The sequence below is a fragment of the Chiloscyllium plagiosum genome, chromosome 40, assembly GCF_004010195.1.
Source record: "Chiloscyllium plagiosum isolate BGI_BamShark_2017 chromosome 40, ASM401019v2, whole genome shotgun sequence".
NCBI lineage: Eukaryota > Metazoa > Chordata > Chondrichthyes > Orectolobiformes > Hemiscylliidae > Chiloscyllium > Chiloscyllium plagiosum.
The window spans coordinates 138333-161028 of record NC_057749.1 but is presented as its reverse complement, the minus strand read 5'-3'; the positions used below and the strand labels follow the sequence as shown (position 1 = coordinate 161028).

At 43.1% G+C, this 22696-nt stretch overlaps 1 protein-coding gene across 1 annotated transcript in view; it reads right to left on the bottom strand.

Moving 5' to 3' along the window:
• The window catches only part of LOC122542642 (probable E3 ubiquitin-protein ligase HERC1), a gene marked incomplete at its 5' end in the record, with an annotated part of 215948 nt that overhangs the window by 54983 nt on the left and 138269 nt on the right, over window positions 1-22696 (bottom strand). The window contains 6 exons of the mRNA XM_043680638.1: window positions 5444-5625; window positions 6055-6193; window positions 7244-7369; window positions 7459-7524; window positions 12998-13291; window positions 13655-13828. Coding sequence (XP_043536573.1) covers window positions 5444-5625; window positions 6055-6193; window positions 7244-7369; window positions 7459-7524; window positions 12998-13291; window positions 13655-13828 — 981 coding nt within the window. The remainder of the gene's footprint in view (window positions 1-5443; window positions 5626-6054; window positions 6194-7243; window positions 7370-7458; window positions 7525-12997; window positions 13292-13654; window positions 13829-22696) is intronic.

The window sequence follows — 22696 nt, the reverse complement described above, 5'->3', positions numbered from 1 at the left end:
ATAAATGAAGGTGAACCAATCTCTCCTCATAGGACAATCTCATCATCCCCAGTATTAGCCTCATGAACCTCCATTATACTCGCTTTATGGCAAGTATACCCTTTTTTAGCTGTGGAGACCGACTCTGCATGCAATTCAGTAAAACGTTAATAAAACATTCCCAGTTCTGAACTCAATTCAACCCAACGAAGTCCAGACACCACTTGCTTTTTTAATTGCTTGCTGCACTTGCGTGTCTACTTTCATTGACTAGTGTATAAGGACACCCTGATGTTTTTCTACATAAATCCTTCCCAATACTTCTTCATTTAGATAATTTTTTGCTCTTTCAAAACAAGGTGTCATTTAGCCACATTATCTTGCATCTGCTCTGTGTCTGCCTACTCACTTAACTTAACATTGCTTTAAAGCTTCCTTGTATCCTTCTCAACTCACACTCTCTTCTAGTTATATCTAAGTGCCTGCCTGACACTAGGAAAAAAGACCCATTTATTCCCACTCTCTGTTTCCTGTCTGTCAACCAATTCTCATCTATGCAACATGTTACCACACTTAAGCACAGGGAAATTGTAACGGGGAATAAAGAAATGGCAGAAGAATTGAACACTCAGTTTGTTTCTGTCATCACTAAAATGGACACAAATAACCCTCCAGAAGTGTCAGGGAACCAAAGGTCTAAGGAGAGGTCTATATTTACTAGCATTTAGGAGGAGAAGGGGGATCTATTTGATTTTGCTTCAAACTTTGCCCAAGAATCTCATGAGGGAGCTTATTAAAAACATTCTGAAAATCTAAATACACTGCTTTTACTCGTTTTCCTTATCTATTCTACTAGTTACATCCTTGGATTTGCTCAGCATTATTTACGTTTCATAAACCTGTACTGGCTTTGTCCAATTCTGTTAATGTGTTCTGCATGTTCTGTCATCACGACTTTTTATACGCTAGCATTTTCATCACTACTGATGTTAGGCTAACTAGTCTGTAATGTTCTGTTTTCTCTATCGCTTGTTAAATAATGAGGTTTCAGCTGTCACCTGTAATTTGTAGGAACTGTCCTACTGTTGACAGAATTTTGGGAGATGGCCATCAATATTTCCACTTCCTTTGGTGCTATCAGATGTAGATTATTAGGCCCTAATGATTTGTTTGCCTTTAACCCCATTAATTTCCCCAGCACCATTTTATAGAATCATAGAGTCATAGAGATGCACAGCACGGAAACACACCCTTAGGTCCAAATCAACCATGCTGATCAGCTATCCTAAATTAATGTAGTCCCAATTGGCAGCACTTGGCCTATATACCCATCTAGATGCCTTTTAAATGTTGTAATTGTAACAGCCTCCGCCACTTCCTCTGGCAGCTCATGCCATGCACGCACCACCCTTTACATGAAAAAGTTGCCCCTTAAGCCTCTCTTAAATCTTTCCCCTCTCATTATAAACCTAGTTCTGGTCTCCCCAATCCCAGGGAGAAGATCTTGTCTAATTACCCTAACCATGCCCCTCATGATTTTATAAACTTCTAGAAGGTCAGCCCGCAGTCTCTGATGCTTCAGGGAAAACAGCCCCAGCCTATTTCAGCCACTCTCTATAGCTCAAACTCTCCAATCCTAGCAACTTTCCTGTAAATCTTTTCTGAACTCTTTCAAGTTTCACAATATCCTTCCTACAGGAGGGAGATCAGAATTGTACACAGTATGGAGGAACCTCGATTGTCTAAAGGACAAGGGTGGGCAGTATTTGGTTTGGTTAATCGAATTCTGGATAATTGAATGCTGGATAAAAGTTTAGCCATGGGGACCTTGCGATCTTGCCTGATAATCCGATATTCGGATAATTGAATGCCAGATAATCGAGGTTCCTTTGTACTCCAAAAGTGGCCTAACTAATATTCGGTATAGCTACAACATGACTTCCCAACTCCTATACGCAATGCTTTGACCAATATTCATCTTGATACTGATTTCTTTCAATTCTGCCTCTCACTAAACAATTGGTTCCTTGGAATTTCTGGGAGGTTATGTGTGAACCAAACTAAGTGTTCAATTCTTCTGCCATTTCTTTATGACCTATTGCAATTTCCCCAGCTTCTGACATTTGCTTTCATCACTTTTTGATTAGAAGATTAGATTAAAATCCCTACAGTATGGAAACAGGTTGATCGGCCCAACAAGTCCACACCAACCCTCCAAAGTGCTACACTTACTCCTGATTCCTGAAGAAGGGCTTATGCCCGAAACGTAGATTCTCCTGTTCCCTGGATGCTGCCTGACCTGCTGCGCTTTTCCAGCAACACATCTCTGGTCCTGACTAATGCACCTGACACTGTGGGCAATTTAGCATGGCCAACTCATCTGACCTCCACATCTTTGGACTGTGGGAGGAAACTGGAGCACCAGGAGGAAACCCACGCAGACATGGGGAGAATGTGCAAACTCCACACAGACAGTCGCCCAACAGGAACTGAAACCGGGTCCCTGGTGCTGTGAGGCAGCTGTGCTAACCACTGTGTTGTCCCAAATTTTATCTTCACATATTTATAAGAGCTCTCATGACCAATTTTTACGTCCCTGTAAGTTTACTCTCATTTTCTATTTTCCCCCTCCAGTTACTAGCGGCATACCGCAAGGGTCGGTGTTGGGTCCACTGCTGTTCGTCATTTTTATAAATGACCTGGATGGGGGCTTAGAAGGGTGGGTTAGTAAATTTGTGGACGACACTAAGGGGTTGGTGAATTGTGGATAGTGACGAATAATGTAGTAGGTTGAAGATTGACATAGATAGGACGCAGAGCTGGGCTGAGAGGTGGCAAATGGGACAAGTGTGAGGTGATACACTTTGGATGGAGTAATCGGAATGCAAAGTACTAGGCTAATGGCAGGATTCTTGGGAGTGCAGATGAGCAGAGAGATCTCGGTGTCCATGTACACAGATCCCTGAAAGTTGCCCCCAGACTGACAGGGTTGTTAAGAAGGCCTTTATTAATAGAGGGATTGAGTTCTGGAACCAGGAGGTTATGCTGCAGCTGTACAAAGCTCTGGTACGGCCACACTTGGAGTATGGTGTACAGTTCTGGTCACCGCATTATAAGAAGGATGTGGAAGCTTTGGAAAGGGTGCAGAGGAGATTTACTAGGATGTTGCCTGGTATGGAAGAAATGTCTTATGGAGAAAGGCTGAGGGCCTTGAGGCTGTTCTCGTTAGAGAGAAGAAGATTGAGAGGTGACTAAATAGAGACATACAAGATAATCAGAGGGTTAGATAGGGGGCCAGGGAGAGCCTTTTTCCAAGTATGGAGACGGCAAACATGAGGGGACACAACTTTAAAGTGAGGGGAGATAGGTATAAAATGTCAGAGGTAATTTCTTTACTCAGAGAGAATTAATGGTATGAAATGCTGTGCCTGCAACGGTAGTAGATTCGCCAAGTTTAAGTGCATTTAAGTCATCATTGGACAGGCAAATGGACGTACATGGAATAGTGTAGGTGGGATGGGCTTCAGACTAGTATGACAGGGCGGCGCAACATCGAGGGCTGAAGGGCCTGTACTGCACTATATTGGTCTATGTTCTATATGAATCTCCTGGTCCTTTTGCTGAGTTTTCAGCTGCTTCCAATCCTCATGCCTGCTGCTTTTTCTGACAATTTTAACATGGCTGAGCCTATTTTCCTCTTTTAGTTTTGCATCAGACAGAGATGAATAACGGTTGCAATTCATGCATACATTCTTTATGTATGTGCCATTGTCTATCCACTATCAAAACCTTTAGTAAGGTTCCTCAATCCTTCCTTTCATTTTCTCTTCTGAGAGTGCCATTATCTGTTTGTCATTTTTATAAATGACCTGGAAGAGGGGTTAGAAGGTTGGGTGAGCAAGTTTGCGGATGATACGAAAGTCGGAGGAGTTGTTGACAGTGAGGAAGGATGTGGCAGGTTACACCAGGATATAGAGAAGCTGCAGAGCTGGGCAGAAAGGTGGCAAATGGAATTCAATGTAGCTAAGTGTGAGGTGATTCACTTTGGGAAGAATAACAAAAAGATGGGGTACTGGGCTAATGGTCGGATACTTGGTAGTGTGGATGAGCAGAGGGATCTTGGTGTCCATGTACACAGATCTCTGAAAGTTGCCACCCAGGTAAATAGTGCGGTGAGGAAGGCATATGGCGTACTGGCTTTTATTGGTAGAGGAATTGAGTTCCGGAATCCTGAGGTCATGATGCAGTTGTATAAGACTCTGGTACGACCGCATCTGGAATATTGTGTGCAGTTTTGGTCGCCATACTATAGGAAGGATGTGGAGGCATTGGAACGGGTGCAGAGGAGGTTTACCAGGATGTTGCCTGGTATGGAAGGAAAACCGTATGAGGAAAGACTGAGGCACTTGGGGCTGTTTTCACTAGAGAAAAGAAGGTTTACGGGTGTCTCCCTCTTTATGGGCATTTAAGCGGGCATTGGATAGGTATATGGAGGATAGTGGGTTAGTATAGGTTAGGTGGGCTTGGATCGGCGCAACATCGAGGGCCAAAGGGCCTGTACTGCGCTGTATTCTTCTATGTTCTATGTTCTATGTTCTATCTGGTAATTTTGTGACATGAACATTGTTTTACAATTGTCGGCCCACGGCTGATGTTATTTAGATCCTGGATGTGGGGTCCTTTTGTGGTGCATGGTATCACCGAATCCCTACAGTGTGGAAGCCAGCCATTCGGCCCATCATGTCCATACTGCCCCTTCAATGAGCACCCGACCCAAACCCACCCATTTACCCTACCCTCTTCCCATAACCCTGCATTTTATACAGCTAGCCCACACATCCCTGAACACTTCTGGGCAATTTAGCATGGCCAGTCCACCAGTCTTTGGATGGTGAGAGGAAACTGGCACCCAGAGGAAACCCACACAGACACGGGGAGAATGTGCAAACTCCACATAGACAGTCGCCCTCGGGTGGAATTGAATTCGGGTCTCTGGTTCTATGAGGCAGCAGTGTTAACCACTGTGCCACTGTGCTGCCCCTGTATTGGGAGGCCTGAGCTCAAGTCCAACCTTCTCTAGTGATGTGCAATAACATCTCCAAACCATTTGATTAGGAGAAATAGGTTACATAAAAATTTAAGGATAGTGAGAAGCATACTTGTGGCACAATGTTTGTGTCCCTAGCCCTGGTCCAAGAGATAAGCAAAAGTATCTCAGAGCAGTTTGTTAAGCGAAAATCTCTAAGGTTAGTGAGAGTCACTTTGAGAGATTTTTGGAGCTCGCCAGAGCAGCAATTAAGATGTTGATTATTGACAGGCATGGTGGATATTACGCAAGATTTCAGGTGGAAGATGTATACAAATATCAAGATCAATCTTACTCTAAATGGTCCAAAGCCAAATTCAAACCTAGTTATTCATTAATCTACATTATCCACAATTAGTAATAATCTAACAACCTCACCTGAACGACCTCCTCTCCCTGAAGTGCCTCAATCTGCCGAGGTCTGCGCTGTCGATCACTATTTCCATGGCCCAATTTCCCATAATCCCCATCACCCCAACTGAAGACTTCACCACTTTCTGTCAAAGCCATAGAGTGTCCATCAGATCCACAGGAAGTCACCAGCTGTGTTACTACAAACCCTGTAGTGCACACATAAGCAATGAGAATCACATTAATGAAAATGTGGCTATTAGCAATTTCATTGATTGCCAAAAAAAAAAATTTTATATGATAAAACAAAGAACTGCCGATGCTGGAGATCTGAAACACAGAAACAGAAATTGCTACAGGAAATCAGCACTTCTCGCAGCCTTTCTGTACAGAAAACAAAGTTAATGTTTTAAATCCAGTGACCATTGTGTGATCTTCAGACTTTCACTTGCTGAGTTCCTCCAATATTTTCTGTTTTTGTGTGTTTCAGAAAGGTCACTAGAATTGAAACGTTAACTCTGTTTTCTCTCCACAGATGCTGCTCGACCTGCTGAATTTTTCCAAAAAAATGTACTCATCTTCAAGAATTTATTTTTAAGTTGTTATAGCTCTAGATTTCCCCTAATAAGCCTGTGTACCTTGTAACGATGAAATGACAGTCAATACATGAAGATCATCTGAATTTCCTTGACCTAGCCGACCATAACTTCCTTCCCCACATGCCATTACTGTTCCATTAGCCTGGATAACAAAAGTGCAGTTCTGCCCACAAATTACCTGCAATAGCAAATAAAGTAAATAAAATTATTGAAAATGTTCAGATGGTAATGTTTGTCAAAGAGAACTGAAACACATTTTATTTCCAATTAACTCTATATCAAATCTCAGCAGTGATCCAAAAGTTAAGAAGGAAAAACTGAACTGTTGCCGCAGAATTATCATTTACTTTCCATTTTGAAAATCACAACCAGGCCAGGCCAGACATCCCTGAAAACATTTCAAGAAAGTAGCCCGGACCCTAACTTTGCTAGTTGTTTTAAGGAGGTGTAAAGTGGATATTCCAGGAGTAATACAGCTGGCCCAACCACTTAGTTTTAAACAAAATAGAATTTATTGGCAAGATTACCGAATGAAACACAAACAAAAGAGAACAGAATAAAGAATAACGTAATCCAACCAAAAACCCAACAGATTATTTGAACTTAATGATTCTGTTCCAAATATTTGCAGCAATCCCCATAAAACACCACTTCCCAAAAATGGAAAAATCTAACACAGGTTCTTATAGGAGAGATGTCAGAGAGGGAGGATCAGCATAAACCTGCTTCTTTGGGTCCAGCAGCTTCACTACTCTGCTTGCTAAAACCAAACCAAACCAAACCAGAGAAAAGCTGAGCTGGGAGATCTGGGCACTCCCCTTTCATTATACAAGTGTTTATTGCTTAAACTTGAAAGCCTTCTCAAGAAGCTAACCCCAGACATTTTGGAGCCCAAGTCTTTACCACCTCCTGAAAAAAAAGGGCAATCTAACCTTGTTAAAGAAGCAGCATCATCACAGGTCATAATAATAGAGCTATGAAACATCTTTCCTCTCAAGGTTTATAAAAAGAAAATTTGTTGAAGTCAGCGTGATACAAAGCTCACTTCAATGTAAACCAAGACACTTAGGAATCTAATGATTTAACGTTTAGAAAGCCTTCAATCAGCTTTGCACATTTTTGTAGTAATCCCTGCTTGAAGTTCTCCTTTAGTAAATTTCTTTTAATTGCATGGTGGACTTACACTAACAATTTAAATTGAAATACCAATATAATTATTTTACTATACCTGCTGAGCTTGTGAAAAAGAAGGTGCAGTAGTTGGTACCATTACATTTCTTCCAGCTTCTGCCAACTGCCCGTGACGCCCTGCTCCCCAAAGATAAACATCACATTTTCCACCAAGGTGCCAGTCCTAAACAAGTGTGACAGATGATTTTTTAAAAACTTTACAGCACCATTAAACGAGTGTTTAGAATGTAGGAGCAAAAAATAATTAGTTACCTCTGGTCGTGATGATGCCCACGACATAATTTGTTCATCCATTCCAGCAAACCATTTACTATTATCCTATAATTGTAAAAAATGGAAGTATTCATAAAGCATATGCAGCTCTCAGTTTTTATTCATAGGTTCATAGAAGCATACAATGCAGAAAAGGCCCTTGAGCCCATTACGTCTACACTGACATAACTACCCACTAAAGGCAGGGTAACCCTAACTTCATGCACTTGCCATATATCCTTGAATGTTACGATATTTGAAGTGCTACTCCAAATATTTTTTAAAGATTAAGTGTTCCAGCTCACATTAATTTCCCATGCATGCACTTCAGATTCCCATCACCTTCTGAGTGAAAATGTTTTTTCTCAAATTACCGCTCAATGTCCTGCCCTTTATTCTACAATTATGCCCTCTCATGATGGACCATTCAACCAAGGTGAATTGCTGCTCTCTATTCACCCTGTCTATACCCCATATAATTTTGTACACCTCAACCATGTTCCCCCCTCAGTCTTCTCTGCTCTAAAGAAAACAATCGGAGACTATCCAGTCTCTCCTTATAGCTCAATTTCTCCATCCCGGGCAATATCCTGGTGAACCTCCTCTGTAATCCCTCTCGTGCTATCACATACTTCCTGTAGTGAGGTGACCAGAATTGCACACAATACTCCAGCCGTGGCCTGACCAATGCTCTGTATAACTCCAGCATGACCTCCTTGCTCTACAGAAACCAAGCATATTAAAGGGAGTGTAGAAGCAGTTAACTCCTATTGAGAAGGAACCTCAAATTAGCATCAAACTCGCAGACAAATCTAATGGTTAAAAGCAACCCTACCTTTACAGCATTGCCAGCTGACGTATTCTCACCAGTCTAAGGGTGCAATGGAATTAAAGGCTCTTTCCTGAGGTGAACTTGAATTGAATGGGAGAGCACTGGGTAGGAAGCCCACTACCTTCCCATACAAATCCTATTAAGTTCAATTGGGAAGGCCTAACGATGCCTGCTCTGGTGGCAAATCAGCCTCTTAAGTGATCAGTTACTCCCCATGTAAAGGCTAATACCCAATTAATTGAGCATCAGGCAGGTGGATCACCATGTGAGGAGCACCCACAAGAAAACTTCACAGATGGTTACTTGCGGTGTCCAAAGAGAGGTAACTTGTCCGAAGGCACTGACAGCCTGATCAAACTACCTGGTATTTAGAATGGGGAATTCCATGACAGCCATCTCATGTCCTTACCCTAACCTTACTCATCTGCCACATCCACTCCATGATTTCCCTCCCACCATCACTTAATTGTGGCCAAGGATTCAGCAACAACCCTAGGCCTTTGGTGGGTGTCATCTCAGTAGCTGACACTGTATTCCACTTGTACTGCTCCAATAGAGCTGTTGGTGTTGAATTAGTTGGTAAGTCTTGGTGGGCAGGACTTCAACCACCTGGGTACCTCTCATTGCTGGGGAAAGCCTGCCATTGCAATGATAATGCAGCACTGACTTAGTCGAAGACTGAACTGTCAGCGTGGATTAGATCATAAAACCAGAAGATACAGGAGCAGATGTAGGACATTCAGCCAATCAAATACAAGGAGATCACAGCTGATTTGATAATTTTCAACTCAACTTTTCTGCCTTTTCCATATAACCCTTGATTTTCTTACTGATTAAAAAAATCTGTATATTTTACTCTTGAATATACTCCAAGACCCAGCTTCAACAGGCTAATCTGTGGAATTCCACAGATTCACTATCCACAGAGAATAAACTCCTCCTTAGCTCTGTCTCAAATAGGAGGCCTCGTATTCTGAGATTATGCCCTCTGGTCCTAGGCATTGCATTTGGAAAGGTACTTTCCCCAGAAATCCTGAACAAAAACAGAAATTGCTGGAAAATCTCAGCAAGTCTGGTAGCATCTGTACAGAGAAATCAGAGTTAGTGTTACGGGTCCAGTGACCCTTTTTCAGGGCTGATTTCTCTCTTCACAGATGCTGACAGACCTGCAGAGATTTTCCACCATTTTTTTGCTTTCATTTCAGATATGCAGCATCCATAGTTATTTTGTTTTTCCTTCCTGCAATCGTGCATGTTTCAATGAGGTTGCCACCCACTCTGCTCAATTCTAGTGAATACAGGCCCAATCTAGTTAATGTCTCTTCACAATACAGTCCTTCCATATCTGGGATCAGCATAGTGAAACTTCTATAGACTGCCTCCAAGCTCGGTAAATTGTTCCTTAGATAAGGGGCTCAAAATCATTCACAATGTTCCAGATGTGGTCTGTCTTGTGCCATATATAGTTTCAGAAAAACTTCTTACTCTTATACTTTATTCCCTTTGAACTAAAAGCAAACATTTCATTGAGTTGCCCATTACCCCCAAACTTGAATACTAACCTAGTGTGATTCATGTATGAGGATTCTCAAATCGGTTTGTTGGATAGGTTTCCATTTAAATAATATTCAACTCCTCTATTCTTCTTGCCAAAGTGCATAACCTCACATTTTTCCTGTCAAGTCTTTACATTCCTGTTTAATCTGTTTACATTCGTCTGCAGACTCCTATCTCCTCAAAGAATTCTACTAAATTTGACAGGCATGATTTCCTCTTTTTGAAGCCATGCTGACTCTGCTTGATAATATTATGCACATAAATACTCTATCACATTCTTCATAATGGATTCTAACATTTTCCTAGTAACAGATGTTCAGCCAACAGACCTTTTTTGTCTGTTTCCCTTTTTAAATAAAGATGTTTGGTAGACAGTTTTCCAAACCTCGGGGACATTTCCAAAATCTAAGGGTTCTTGGAAATTACTACCAGTAGATCCTCTATTTCAGATATTTTAAATATCTTAAGATGCACCCCATGAGTACCAGGGGGTTCATTGGTCTTTAGCTCCAATAGTTTCCAACAGCAATCAAGAAGCTCAACACAAACCAGGACAAAATATCCTACTTGAGTGGCACACCGTCCACGATTTTACACATTCACCCCCTCCACGACTGACTTTCAGTGGCAGTGAATCCCATATTCATAAAGCTCTGGAAAAATTTGCAAGGCCCTTTTGAAAGCAACTTCTGAATCGATGACCTCTATCACTGAAAAGGTCAAGATATGTGGGTACACCACCATCTATTAATTTCTCTCCAAGCCATACACCATTCTGATTTAATAACATATCACTGTTCCTTCACTGTCATGGAGTCAAAATCAGAGTGTTACCTTCCCAACAGCACTTGGTATGTGAATTTGAAGAGATTACTTTTGCAGAATGAGGTCATGTCATCATTGGATTTAATGTTACTAACATTTTTCAAAGAACATTACAGCTCAGGAACAGGCCTTTCGGCCCTCTAAGCCTGGGCCAATCCAGATTCTCCATCTAAACCCGCCCACTGTTTTCTAAGGATCTGTAATCCTTTGCTCCCTGTCCATTCACATATCTGTCGAGATACATCCTAAACGATTCTATCATCCTGCCCCTATCACCTCTACTGGCAACACATTCCAGGCACCCATCACCTTTTGCATGATGAAACTTCCATGCATATCTCCCTTAAACTTTTCCCCTCTCACTTTGAACTCGTGACCCCTAGTAATTGAGTCCCCCACTCTGGGAAAAAGTTCACCCTGTCTACACCTCTCATGATTTTGTAGGCTTCAACCAGGTCCCCCTACAACTTCCCCCTTTCCAATTAAAATAATCCTCGTCTACTCAACCTCTCCACATAGCTAGCACCCTCCATACCAGGTAACATCCTGGTGAACCACCTCTGCACCTTCTCCAAACATCCACATCCTTTTGGTAATGTGGCAATCAGAACAGTATGCAGTATTCCAAATGTGGCCAAACTAAAGTCCTATACAACTGTAACATGACCTGCCAAATCTTGTACTCAATATCCCATCTGATGAAGGAAAGCGTGCCATATGCCTTCTTGACCACTGTACTGACCTGCATTGCCATCTTCAGGGAACAATGGATCTGAACACCCAGATCTCTCTGTACATGAATTTTCCCCAGGACTTTTCCATTTACTATATAGTTTGCTCTTGAATTGCATCTTCCAAAATGCATCACCTCGCATTTGTCCGGATTGAACTCCATCTGCCATTGCTCAGCCCAATTCTCCAATCTAACTATATTCTGCTGTATTCTCTGACAGTCCCCTTCACTACCTGCTACTCCACCAATCTTAGTGTCATTTGCAAACTAGCTAATGAAGCAACCTACACCTTCCTCCAAATCATTTATGTATATCACAAACAACAGTGATCCCAGCACAGATCCCTGTGGGACACCACTTGTCACAGGTCTCGATTTTGAGAAGCTCCCTTCCACTACTACTCTCTGTCTCCTGTTGCCCAACCAGTTCTCTATTCATCTAGCTAGAACACCCTGGACCCCAGACGGCTTCATCACCTTCATCAGCCTACTATGGGGAACCTTATCAAACACCTTATTAAAGTTCATGACATCTACATCCCTTCCCTCTTCAATCAACTTTGTCAACTCTTCAAAGAATTCTATTAGGTATGTAAGACATGACCTTCCCTGCACAAAACCATGCTGCCTATCACTGATAAGCCCATTTTCTTCCAAATGGGTATATTCTCTAGTAGCTTCCCTATCACTAATGTCAGGCTCCAAGGTCTGTAATTCCCTGGATTATCCCTGCTACCCTTCTTAAACAAGGGGACAACATTAGCAATTCTCCAGTCCTCTGGGACTTCCCCCATGTTCAAGGATGCTGCGAAGATATCTGTTAAAGCCACAGCTATTTCATCCTCGCTTCCCTTGGTAACTTGGTAACCTTGGATATATTCCATCTGGACGTGGAGACTTGTCCACCTTAATGCCTTTTAGAATACACAGCACTTACTCCTTCCTTATGCTGACTTTATCAAGAATTAAAGATCTATCCCTAACCTCAACATCCGTCATGTTCCTCTCCTTGGTGAATATCAATGCAAAGTACTCATTGAGAATCTCACCCATTTTCTCTGAATCCATGCATAACTTTCTTCCTTTGTCCTAGAGTGGGCCAACCCTTTCCCTAGTTACCCTCTTGCTCCTTATATATGAATAAAAGGTTTTGGGGTTCTCCTTAACCCTGCTCGCTAAGGATATCTCATGACCTCTTTTAGCCGTTTTAATTCCTCGTTTCAGGTTGGTCTTACATTCCTGATATTCTTCCAAAGCTTTGTCTGTCTTCAGTCACCTAGGCCATATGTACAAATCCTTCTTCCTGTTAGCTAGTGATTTCATCAAATCATTTTCTGGTATTTCAATGAGGTTCTGTTATGTGCACACCTGCCGTCACATTGAAAAATGGCCTGTTCTGCCTCAGAATGCCGAGCAGTAGCTTATTATTCATGTACCAACAGCGTAATGTTTCCAGTAATGCAAGAAGGTGGCAATGCACTCAGCACAATCCTACTTTACTTGTAAAGACATTTAAGCATCTGGTTAATCCTTTCCCCCTCCTTCCCTACCTTGCATCCCTAATGCACAAGCTAATGATTTGTCTAACTTACCATCACATGACATAGTTCTTCTTCTGGTGCAGGCTCTAGATCTGGAACAGTGAAGCATTCAGGGAATGGCCCTCCTTTAGCTAATGCTTCTGCAGCCTTAATAGTGGTGGAGAAACATTCTAACCAGGACCACTCTGAGGAGTTCCAGTTCGCAGGGTCAGGGGGGCAACTAGTATGATGAGGTGGCACTGGTGGACTACACAAGAGTCGATCTAGCTGAAGACCTACAGCTAAGGAGGCCAGACACTGCATGTATGGACTGTGAACAAGTTGGTCTCCACATAAGACATGAGGCTGAAAGGGAAAAGATGTCATTAGCTGGCATAGCAAAGTCTTTCAAATTAATAAGACCCCATTATTAGGTACCATTGTTATCTGAAATTCTTATGCAACCAAACAACGCGACTAGGTTTTCTTACTCTTAAGAATTGATCATTTGATCATCTCTCTCTCCCTCTCCCTCTCTCCTTTTGATCAAATCTAGTTGATGGGATTTATGATTGTTTCTGGCCACAATCCCATCATGTAACTGGCACCTTCCATTCCTTGTGTGTGCCAAATATTAGAAATTTTATTGCATTATAATGTTACCAACAGGTTTTGGCATATAATAATATTATAACTTCATTCTAATTTCAATATTATTATTTTTACTACCTTTTCATATGCATATTGCTCTTGCAACATCACTGGCAGCCTTTCAAGAAAGGTCCTCATACATGGTGCCATACTTAAGCCAACAACTCCTTGTTTTTTCAGTGAAGTTCTACATGTTGCCAGAACATGATTTGCAGCTATCCATTCAGCTGGGCAGTTCACTACCAACACATCCTAGTTAGTCAGTAAGAAAAAAAGAGCAACCATTACAGTAGACATTTCACACAGAAGAGACTAAATCATTCTACTTAATCACTTGTCAGCAGTCAGGCAGTTGCTCACAACTTGCACATGCCATTGACAGATCAATAGATGGAACCCCAATTCTTAGGCATATTTCATAAAGGTTCAGAATAACAACCAAACAAAAGTGCATGTGCAAGGTTCAATTCCCACCTCAGGCAACTGACTCTGTGGAGTTTGCACGTTCTCCCCGTGTCTGCGTGGGTTTCCTCCGGGTGCTCCTTCCTCCGGGTGCTCCGGTTTCCTCCCACAGTCCAAAAATGGGCAGGTTAGGTGAATTGGCCATGCTAAATTGCCTGTAGTGTTAGGTGCAGGGGTAAATGTAGGGGAATGGGTCTGGGTGGGTGCGCTTCGGCGAGTCGATGTGGACTTGTTGGGCCGCAGGGCCTGTTTCCACACTAAGTAATTTAATCTAAAAAAAATCTCCTTCAAATCTTTATCTTAAACATTAAGAAAATTTTAATTGACCATCAATACTCTGACCACGCTCATAGGGCAACTAGTATTGCACTCAGTACTCCAAACATGGCCTCAACAAATTCTTGGAACAGCTGCAACATTCTTGCACTCAATGCTCGGACCAATGAAAGCTGGTATGCCAAAGCTTTCTCCATTGTCCTGTCTACCTGTGACTCCATTTTCAAGGAGCTATGAACCTGTACCCCAAGATATCTTTGTTCTATAACATCCTCAGGGCCCTACCATTGACTGTGTAAGTCTTGCCCTAGTTTGCCGTACCAAAATGCAATGCCTTGCATTTATCTAAAATAAACTCTATCTGCCATTCCTCAGCCCACTGGCCCAGTTGATCAAGATCTCGCCTCATTTCCAGATAACTTTAGAACATAGAAAAGTATAGCACAGAACAGGTCATCTGGTCCACAATGTTGTGCCGAGGATTAAGCCTAACATAAAATAAAATAACTTAACATACGCATCCCTCAATTCACTGCTGTCCATGTGCAGTCGCTTAAATGTCCCCAGTGACTCTACTTCCACCACCACCGCTGGCAACACATTCCATGCATTCACAACTCTCTGCATAAAGAACCTTCCTCTGATGTCCCCTCTAAACCTTTCTCCTAATATCTTAAAACTATGACCCCTTGTACCAGTCAATCCTGCCCTGGGGAAGAATCTCTGGCTATTGACTCTATCCAAGTCTCTCATTACCTTGTATACTTCAATCAGGTCACCTCTCTTCCTCCTCCTCTCCAGAAAGAAAAGTCTGAGCTTAGTCAACCTCTTTCATAAAGCAAGCCCTTCAGTCCAGGCAGCATCCTGGTAAACTTTCTTTGCACCCTCTATCTTTCTTATAATAGGACGACCAGAACTGGACACAATATTCTAAGTTTGGTCTCACCAGGGACTTGTAGAGCTGTAGCAAAACCTTGCGGCTCTTAAACACAATCCCCCTGTTAATGAAAGCCAAAACACCATATGCTTTCTTAACAACCCTATCCACTTGGGTGGCAGCTTTGAGGGACCTATGTACTTGAACACCAAAATCCCTCTGTTCCTCCACACTGCCAAGAATCCTGTCTTTAATCCTAAATTCAGTAATCGAGTTCAACCTTCCAAAATGCATCACTTTGCATTTATCCAGGTTGAACTCCCATCTGCCATTTCTCAGCCTAGCTCTGCATGTGTCTATGTCACGCTGCAGCCTGCAATAGCCCTCGGTACTATCAATGGCACGTCCAACCTTTGTGTCATCTGCAATTTACTAACCCACCCCTCAACCTCCTCATCCAGGTCATTTGTAAAAATTACAAAGATCAGAGGCCCAAGAAAAGTGCCCTGCAGGACCCCACTCAACACTGACCTCCAGGCAGAATATTTTCCATCTACAACCACTCTCTGCCTTCTGTCAGCCAGCCAATTCTGAATCCAGATAGCCAAATCTCCCTGTATCCCATACTTCGTGACTTTATTAATGAGCCTACCATATACACCACATCCACTGCTCGACCTTCGTCGATCTGTCTCGTCACCTCCTCAAAGAACTCAATAAGATTTGTGAGGAATGACTTCTCCCTCACAAAGACATGCTGACTACTTTTAATCACGCTATGCTTTTCCAAATAGTCATAAACCCAACCTTCAGAATTCTTTCCAAAACTTTGCTGACCACAGACGTAAGACTGACTGGTCTATAACTGCCAGGGATTTCCCTATTACCCTTCTTGAAAACAGCAACAATATTCGCCTCCTTCCAATCCTCGGTACGACTCCCATGGAGAGGGAGGAAGCAAAGATCTTCACCAGCAGCTTAGCAACCTCCTTTGTCGCTTCCCGGAGCAGCCTAGGATAAATCTGGTCTGGCCCTGGGATTGCCAAAATTTCCAGCACATCATCCCAGCTCCTCAGAATTCTCATTCCCTTTCCTTAGTGAAAACTGAAGTAAAAGACTCATTTAGGGCTTCCCCTATCACGCACAAGTTCCATGATTGGCCCTATCTTCTCCCGATCATTCTCTTATTCCTCACGTATGAGTGTAATGCCTTTGGGTTCTCCCTAATACATCAAGCCAAGCCTTTTTCATGCCCCCTCAGTCCATTTCTGAGCTCCTTTCCAGCAAGCCTGTAATCTTCTAAAGTTGTGCTAGATCCTTGCTTCCTCCACCTTATGTAAGCTGCCTTCTTCCTTTTGACGAGAAGCTCCTCTGTTCTTGTCATCCAAGGCTCCTTAATCTTACCCCTTCTTATGTGTCTCAGAGGAACAAATTCGTGCATCACTAGCAACAACTCCTCCTTAAATAGTCTCCACATGTCTGCTGTGCCCTTTCTGTGTAACTATTGCTCCCAGTCTGTACTTCCCAATCCTTGTTTGATAGCATCATAATTTCCTTTTCCCCCCAATTAAATATCTTCCCTTGGTAACTGCTCCTTTCCCTCTCCAAGGCTATGGTAAATGTAAGGCAGTTGTGATCACTGTCACCAAAGTGTTCTCACACTGCGAGATCTGACACCTGTCCTGGCACACTGCCGAGCACCAAATCTAAAATGGCCTCTTCCCTTGTCAATCTGTCTACATACTGAGTAAGGAAACTCTCCTGAACACACCTGGCCAAAACGGCTCCATCTAACCATCTGCACTAAAGAGGTTTCAGTCGATATTGGGAAAATTGAAATACCCATAACAAAATCTTCCGACCTGTCACTTCTTCAATCTCTCTACTGCTATTAGGGGGTTTGTTTAAAAAAAAACCCCATGAGGTGGCTGTTCCCTTGCTGTTCCTACCTTCTACCCATACTGACTCAGTAGGCAAACTTTCCTCAACAACTTTCATTTCTGTAGATGTGACACACTCTCTGATTAGCAAATGCTACACCCCTTACTTTTTTTCTACCCTCGCTGTTCTTTTTCAAAATTCTAAACCCTGGAACATCAAGCAACCATTCCTGTCCCTGTGAAACCCACGTCTCTGTTATGGCCACAACATCGTAGTCCCAAGTACTGATCCATGCTCTAAGTTAGTCACTCTTATTTCTGACGCTCCTTGCGTTAAAGCAGACTCACTTTAACCGATCCCTTTTTTCATCACATGGGAAACCTTCCTGACAATTCACTACGTCCTGTCACTATCCCATCTGCAACTGCCCCCCTCTCAGGTATTTAGCTCTGATTCCCACCCCCCCCCCGCCAAATTAGTTTAAACCCTCCCTAACCACATGAGCAAATCTCCCTCTTTGCTATTCAAGACATCACCAATCTTGCTGCCATTCAGAAACTTATTAACCACACTTCCTAAATTCTCATCTAAATCATTTATATCAATGATGATAACAGTGGACCCAGCAAGGATCCCTGTGACATGGGCCTCCAGTCTGAAAAACAACCCTCTTCCACCACCAGTCTTCTACTGTCAAGCCAATTTTGTATCCAATTGGTTAGCTCTCCCGGGATCCTGTGAGATTCAACCTTATTCAGGAAACTACCATGCGGTACCTTGTCAAAGGCCCTGCTGAAGTCCATGCAGACAATGTCTACCGCACTGACCATATCTACATTTCTTAGTCACATCTTCAAAAAAAACTCAAAGTCGTGAGAAATGATTTACCGTGGATGAAGCAAAATGAATCCTTGCCTCTCCAAATGCCTGTCTCTCAGAATCCCCTTGAATAACTTACCCACCACAGACATCAGACTCACTGATCTGTAGTTTCCAGGCATTTTCCATGCAACGTTTTTAAAATAACAGCACATTAGGCACCCTCCAGTCTTTAGGCACTTCACTCATGGCTGTCGATGAGACAATTATCATTTGTGTTCTCCTCCCTAGCCTCCCACAAAGTCCTGGGAATTTACCTAACTTAATGCGTTTTAAGGCTTTCATCACCACCTCTTCTGTGATATGGACACTCTTCAAAACATCACTATTTACTTCTCCAAGTTCCCTCGCATCCATACCTTTCTCGACAGTAAATACTAATGAGAATATTCATTTAGGATTTCACCCATCTCTATTGGCTCTACACGTAGATGACTTCGTTGATCTTTAAGAAGCCCTATTCACCCCCTAGTTACTCTTTTGCCATTCATGTACTTGTAGAATCTCTTTGGATTCTCATTTACCTTCTCTGCCAGAGCCACCTCGTGACCCTCTATAGCTTAGCCCTTCTGCTTTCTCTCTTAAGTATACTTTGTCAACCTCTATACTCAGTTGATCCCAGCTGTTTAAGAAGCAGACATATCTAATGTATAAAGACCAGGGGCTCAATAACTCAAGTCATCCAGGGTTTCCTACTGTTGTCAGCCTTACCTTCACTCTGATTAGATTACTTACAGTGTAGAAACAGGCCCTTCGGCCCATAAGTCCACACCGACCCTCTGAAAAGCAACACACCCAGACCCATTCCCCTACATTTACCCCTTCACCTAACACCACGGCAATTTAGCATGGCCAATTCACCTGTGGTACTGTGGGAGGAAGCCCGAGCACCCGGAGGAAACCCACGCAGACACGGAGAGAACGTGCAAACTCTGCAAACTCCACACAGTCAGTTGCCTGAGGTGGGAATTGAACCTGGGTCTCTGGCACTGTGAGGTAGCGGTGCTAACCACTGTGAACCGTGCCACTCTAATGGGAACATACTGGTCCTGAAACTCATTAGTTTCCGAAAGCCTCCCACTTACCAGGCTGCAAACAGCCTCTCCCAATTAACTTTTGAAAGTTCTAAGACCATCAAAATTGGCCTTGCCTCAATTTAGAACTTTAACTTGTGGATCAGACCTAGTCTTTCCACAAAAGCTATTTTAAGACTAATGGAATTATGTTCACTGTCCCAAAGCCTTCCCCTACTAACACTTCGTTGCTTACCCTGCCTTATTTACCAAGAGGAGGTCAAGTTTTGCCCCTTCTCTAGTATTACCATCTACATACTGCCTAAGAAATTCTTCCTGAACACATTTAATAGATTTCTCTCCATCCAAGCTGCTAACAGTATGGTAGTCTCAGTCGATGTTAAGCAAGTTAAAATCCACTACTAATACAACCCTATTATTCTTGCAGCTATTTACAATTTCCTTACAAATTTGCTCCTCAATCTCCTGCTGGCAACTAGTGAGTCTATAGTGCAATGCTATCAAAATAATGCCCCCTTTTTATTTCTCAGTTCAATGCATATAGACTCAGTCAACGAACTTTCAACTCTTTCTGTCGTTCTATGACGTTCTCCCTAAGCTAACACACAACTCCTCCTCCTCTCTTGCCTCTTCTTCTATCCTTCCTATATGATTTGTACCCTGGAACATTGCGCTGACAGCCCCATCCCTCCCTCATCCATGTTTCTGTAATATCTATAATATCCCAGTCCCACACACCCGTTCATGCCTGGAGATCATTTGCCTTACCTGTCGGGCCTCTTTGCTTTGAAATAAATGCAGTTTAAGCCAGGCTTCCCTTGCTTCCTGCCATGCTCTTGCTTGCCTTGTCAATACTGGGATTACCAAAACTGCTGTTTTACTATTTAACTTACTCTCGTTAATCTCTGCACTGCCCTCAACCTAGTTTTGTCTCCCTGCTGCTTTGGATTCCACCCGAGTGACGCTAGCAAATCTAGCTAGGGTATTGGTTCCCCTGCAGTCCAAGTGCAATCTGTTCCTCTTGTACAGGTCACCTCTCCTCCTGAAGAGATCCCAATGATCCAAGAATCTGAACCCCTATCCCCTGCACCAGCTCTCAAGCCATGCATTCATCTGCCAAACCATCCTAATCCTACTCACTCTAACACGTGGCACCGGAAATCAGCATGGTGGCTCAGTTGTCAACACTGCTGCCTCACGGCGCCAGGGAGCAGGGTTTGATTCTATCCCTGGGAGACCATCTGTGTTGAATTTGCACATTCTCCCTGTGTCTGCGTTGGTTTCTGCCGGGTTGTCTGGTTTCCTCCCACAGTCCAAAGATGTGCAGATAAGATGGATTGACCATAATAAATTGCTCATAGTGATCATGGATGTGCACGTTAGGTGGGTTAGCCATGTGAAATATATGGTGTGGAAGTGCCAGTATTTAACTGGAGTGCAGTGTTTAACTGGATTGATCAAAATTTTAAAAATCACAAGCTTTCAAAGCGCTGCTCCTTCGTCAGGTAGCTCGTGGGGCAGGATCATAGGACACAATTTATAGTAAAAGATCAAATGTGATACAACTGATGCAATGTATCGAGCAAGTCAGGCAGCATCCAAGGAACAGGAGAATCGAATTTCGGGCATAAGCCCTTCTTCAGGCTTATGCCCGAAACGTCGATTCTCCTGTTCCTTGGATGCTGCCTGACCTGCTGCGCTTTTCCAGCAACACATTTTCAGCTCTGATCTCCAGCATCTGCAGCCCTCACTTTCTCCTTGAATGTATTGAGCAAACCAAGATTGCTGTTAAGTCTTTAATCACTTACAATGGTGATGCAGGTTTTGATTGATTAATATGTAAATCCCAGAAATGTAGGGTAGGGGATAGGTCTGGGTGGGGATGCTCGTCAAAGGGTTGGTGTGGACCTATTGGGCCGAATGGCCTGTTTCCACTCTGTTGGGATTCTATGATTCTATGAATTACTTCAGGAAATTCTACCCTTGAAGTCCTGCATTTTAAACTTCTACCTAACTCCTTACAATCACTCTTCAGGACCTAATCTCTTTTCCTACCCATGTCATTGGTACCAATGTGTACAATGACATAGTTCACTATTCCTCTTTTATGAATTTCATGCAACTGCTCAGCGACATCCTTGACCCTACCACCAGGGAGGCAACATACCATCCTGGAGTCTCGATTGCAGCCACAGATACGCCCACCTCTGCACCTAACGAGTCCCCTACTACTAAATGCTTGCTTGGACTTTGCTCAATCCTGCTGTACAGCAGAGCCAGTCATGGTGCCACAGGTCAGACTGCTGCTGCCATACTTGCTTGAGAAGCTATCCCCTCACAACAGTATCTAAAACAGTACACCTGTTAGAGAGCAGAAAAGCAACAGGTAACTCCTGCACTACTTGCCTACCTCTCCTAGTGGTCACCCAACTACTTGACTGAACCTGTGGTGTGACCACCTCCCCATAACTAGTGTCTATTACACTCTCTGCCCCCTGTATGCTCCTCAGTGTGTCCAACTGCCTCTCCAATGAGGTCTGTGAGGAGCTGCAGCTGGTCACACTTCCTGCAGACATTGTCCTCAGGGACACTAGACTGCTCCCTGGTCTCCCACATCTGTCAGGAGCATACCACTGCCTCAACTGCCATCTCTACCCCATTACACTAAGCCGAAGAACAGAATCTTACCACACCCATACCTTGTTGCTGACCACTCTATTTACCAAAGCCTACACTTAAACCGGCAGCAGCATTTCAACCATCAAGCAACCCTTCTCAAAATGGCTGCTCCAAAAATGGCCATTCTGCTATAGCTTGCCTCTCTTTTCCTTATTCCCGGGCAGTTGCTGGCAACAGATCCAAATCCTCCCAGAATCATCCTTAGTCACTTCTCAGCAGTACCTATGTTCGGTGCTCTTGCAGCTTTTGCTGATGCCACCGCTCCTGTGTACCCCTCCTCGGTTGCAGTGTCTGAGCCAACTCCTCCCAGAACTCTCAATTGCTTCTCAGCAGCGCCCTTTGCTTGATACTCTTAGTGTTCACTGACACCACCTCTTCTGCAATCCCCTCCTTAGTCACGGTGACTGAGCTGATTCCTCCCAGAATCTTCCTCAGTTGCTTCTCAGCAGCATCCTCTGTTCTTGTTTTTTAATTCTTGAAGGGTCCTGAAGAAGGGTTACACCCGAAATGTTAACTCTCCACCTCCTGATGCTGTCTGGCTTGTTGTGTTCTTCCAGCCTCCTGTTTGTCTACCTTGTATTCTTGAAAGGCAAGTTGCGAGAGGGATATGAACAGTTGGCTGAGACAGTGATAGGTTAAGTAAGGGGACAAATAATTGGCAAACAGAGTATAATGTGGGAAATATGAAGTTGTTCATTTTGGAAGGGAGAACAAATGAACAGAATATTACTTGATTGGAGAAAAACTGTGTAAAGTTGCAACACAAAGGGACTTGCAGTACTTGTGCACAAAACACAAAAAGCTAACAGACAGGTGCAACTGGAATCGTGTCTCATATTTCAAGATGCTGGCGTACAAGTGTAGTGAAGTCTTGTACAAGTTGTTGGTCAGACCACACCTTGACTGTTGTAAGCAGTTTGGTCCCCTTATTTAAGGAAAGACATTATTTGATTGGAGACAATTCAGAGAAGGTTCACTCAGATGATTCCAGTATGGAGGGACTGTCTTTTGAACAAAGGTTAAATAGGTTGG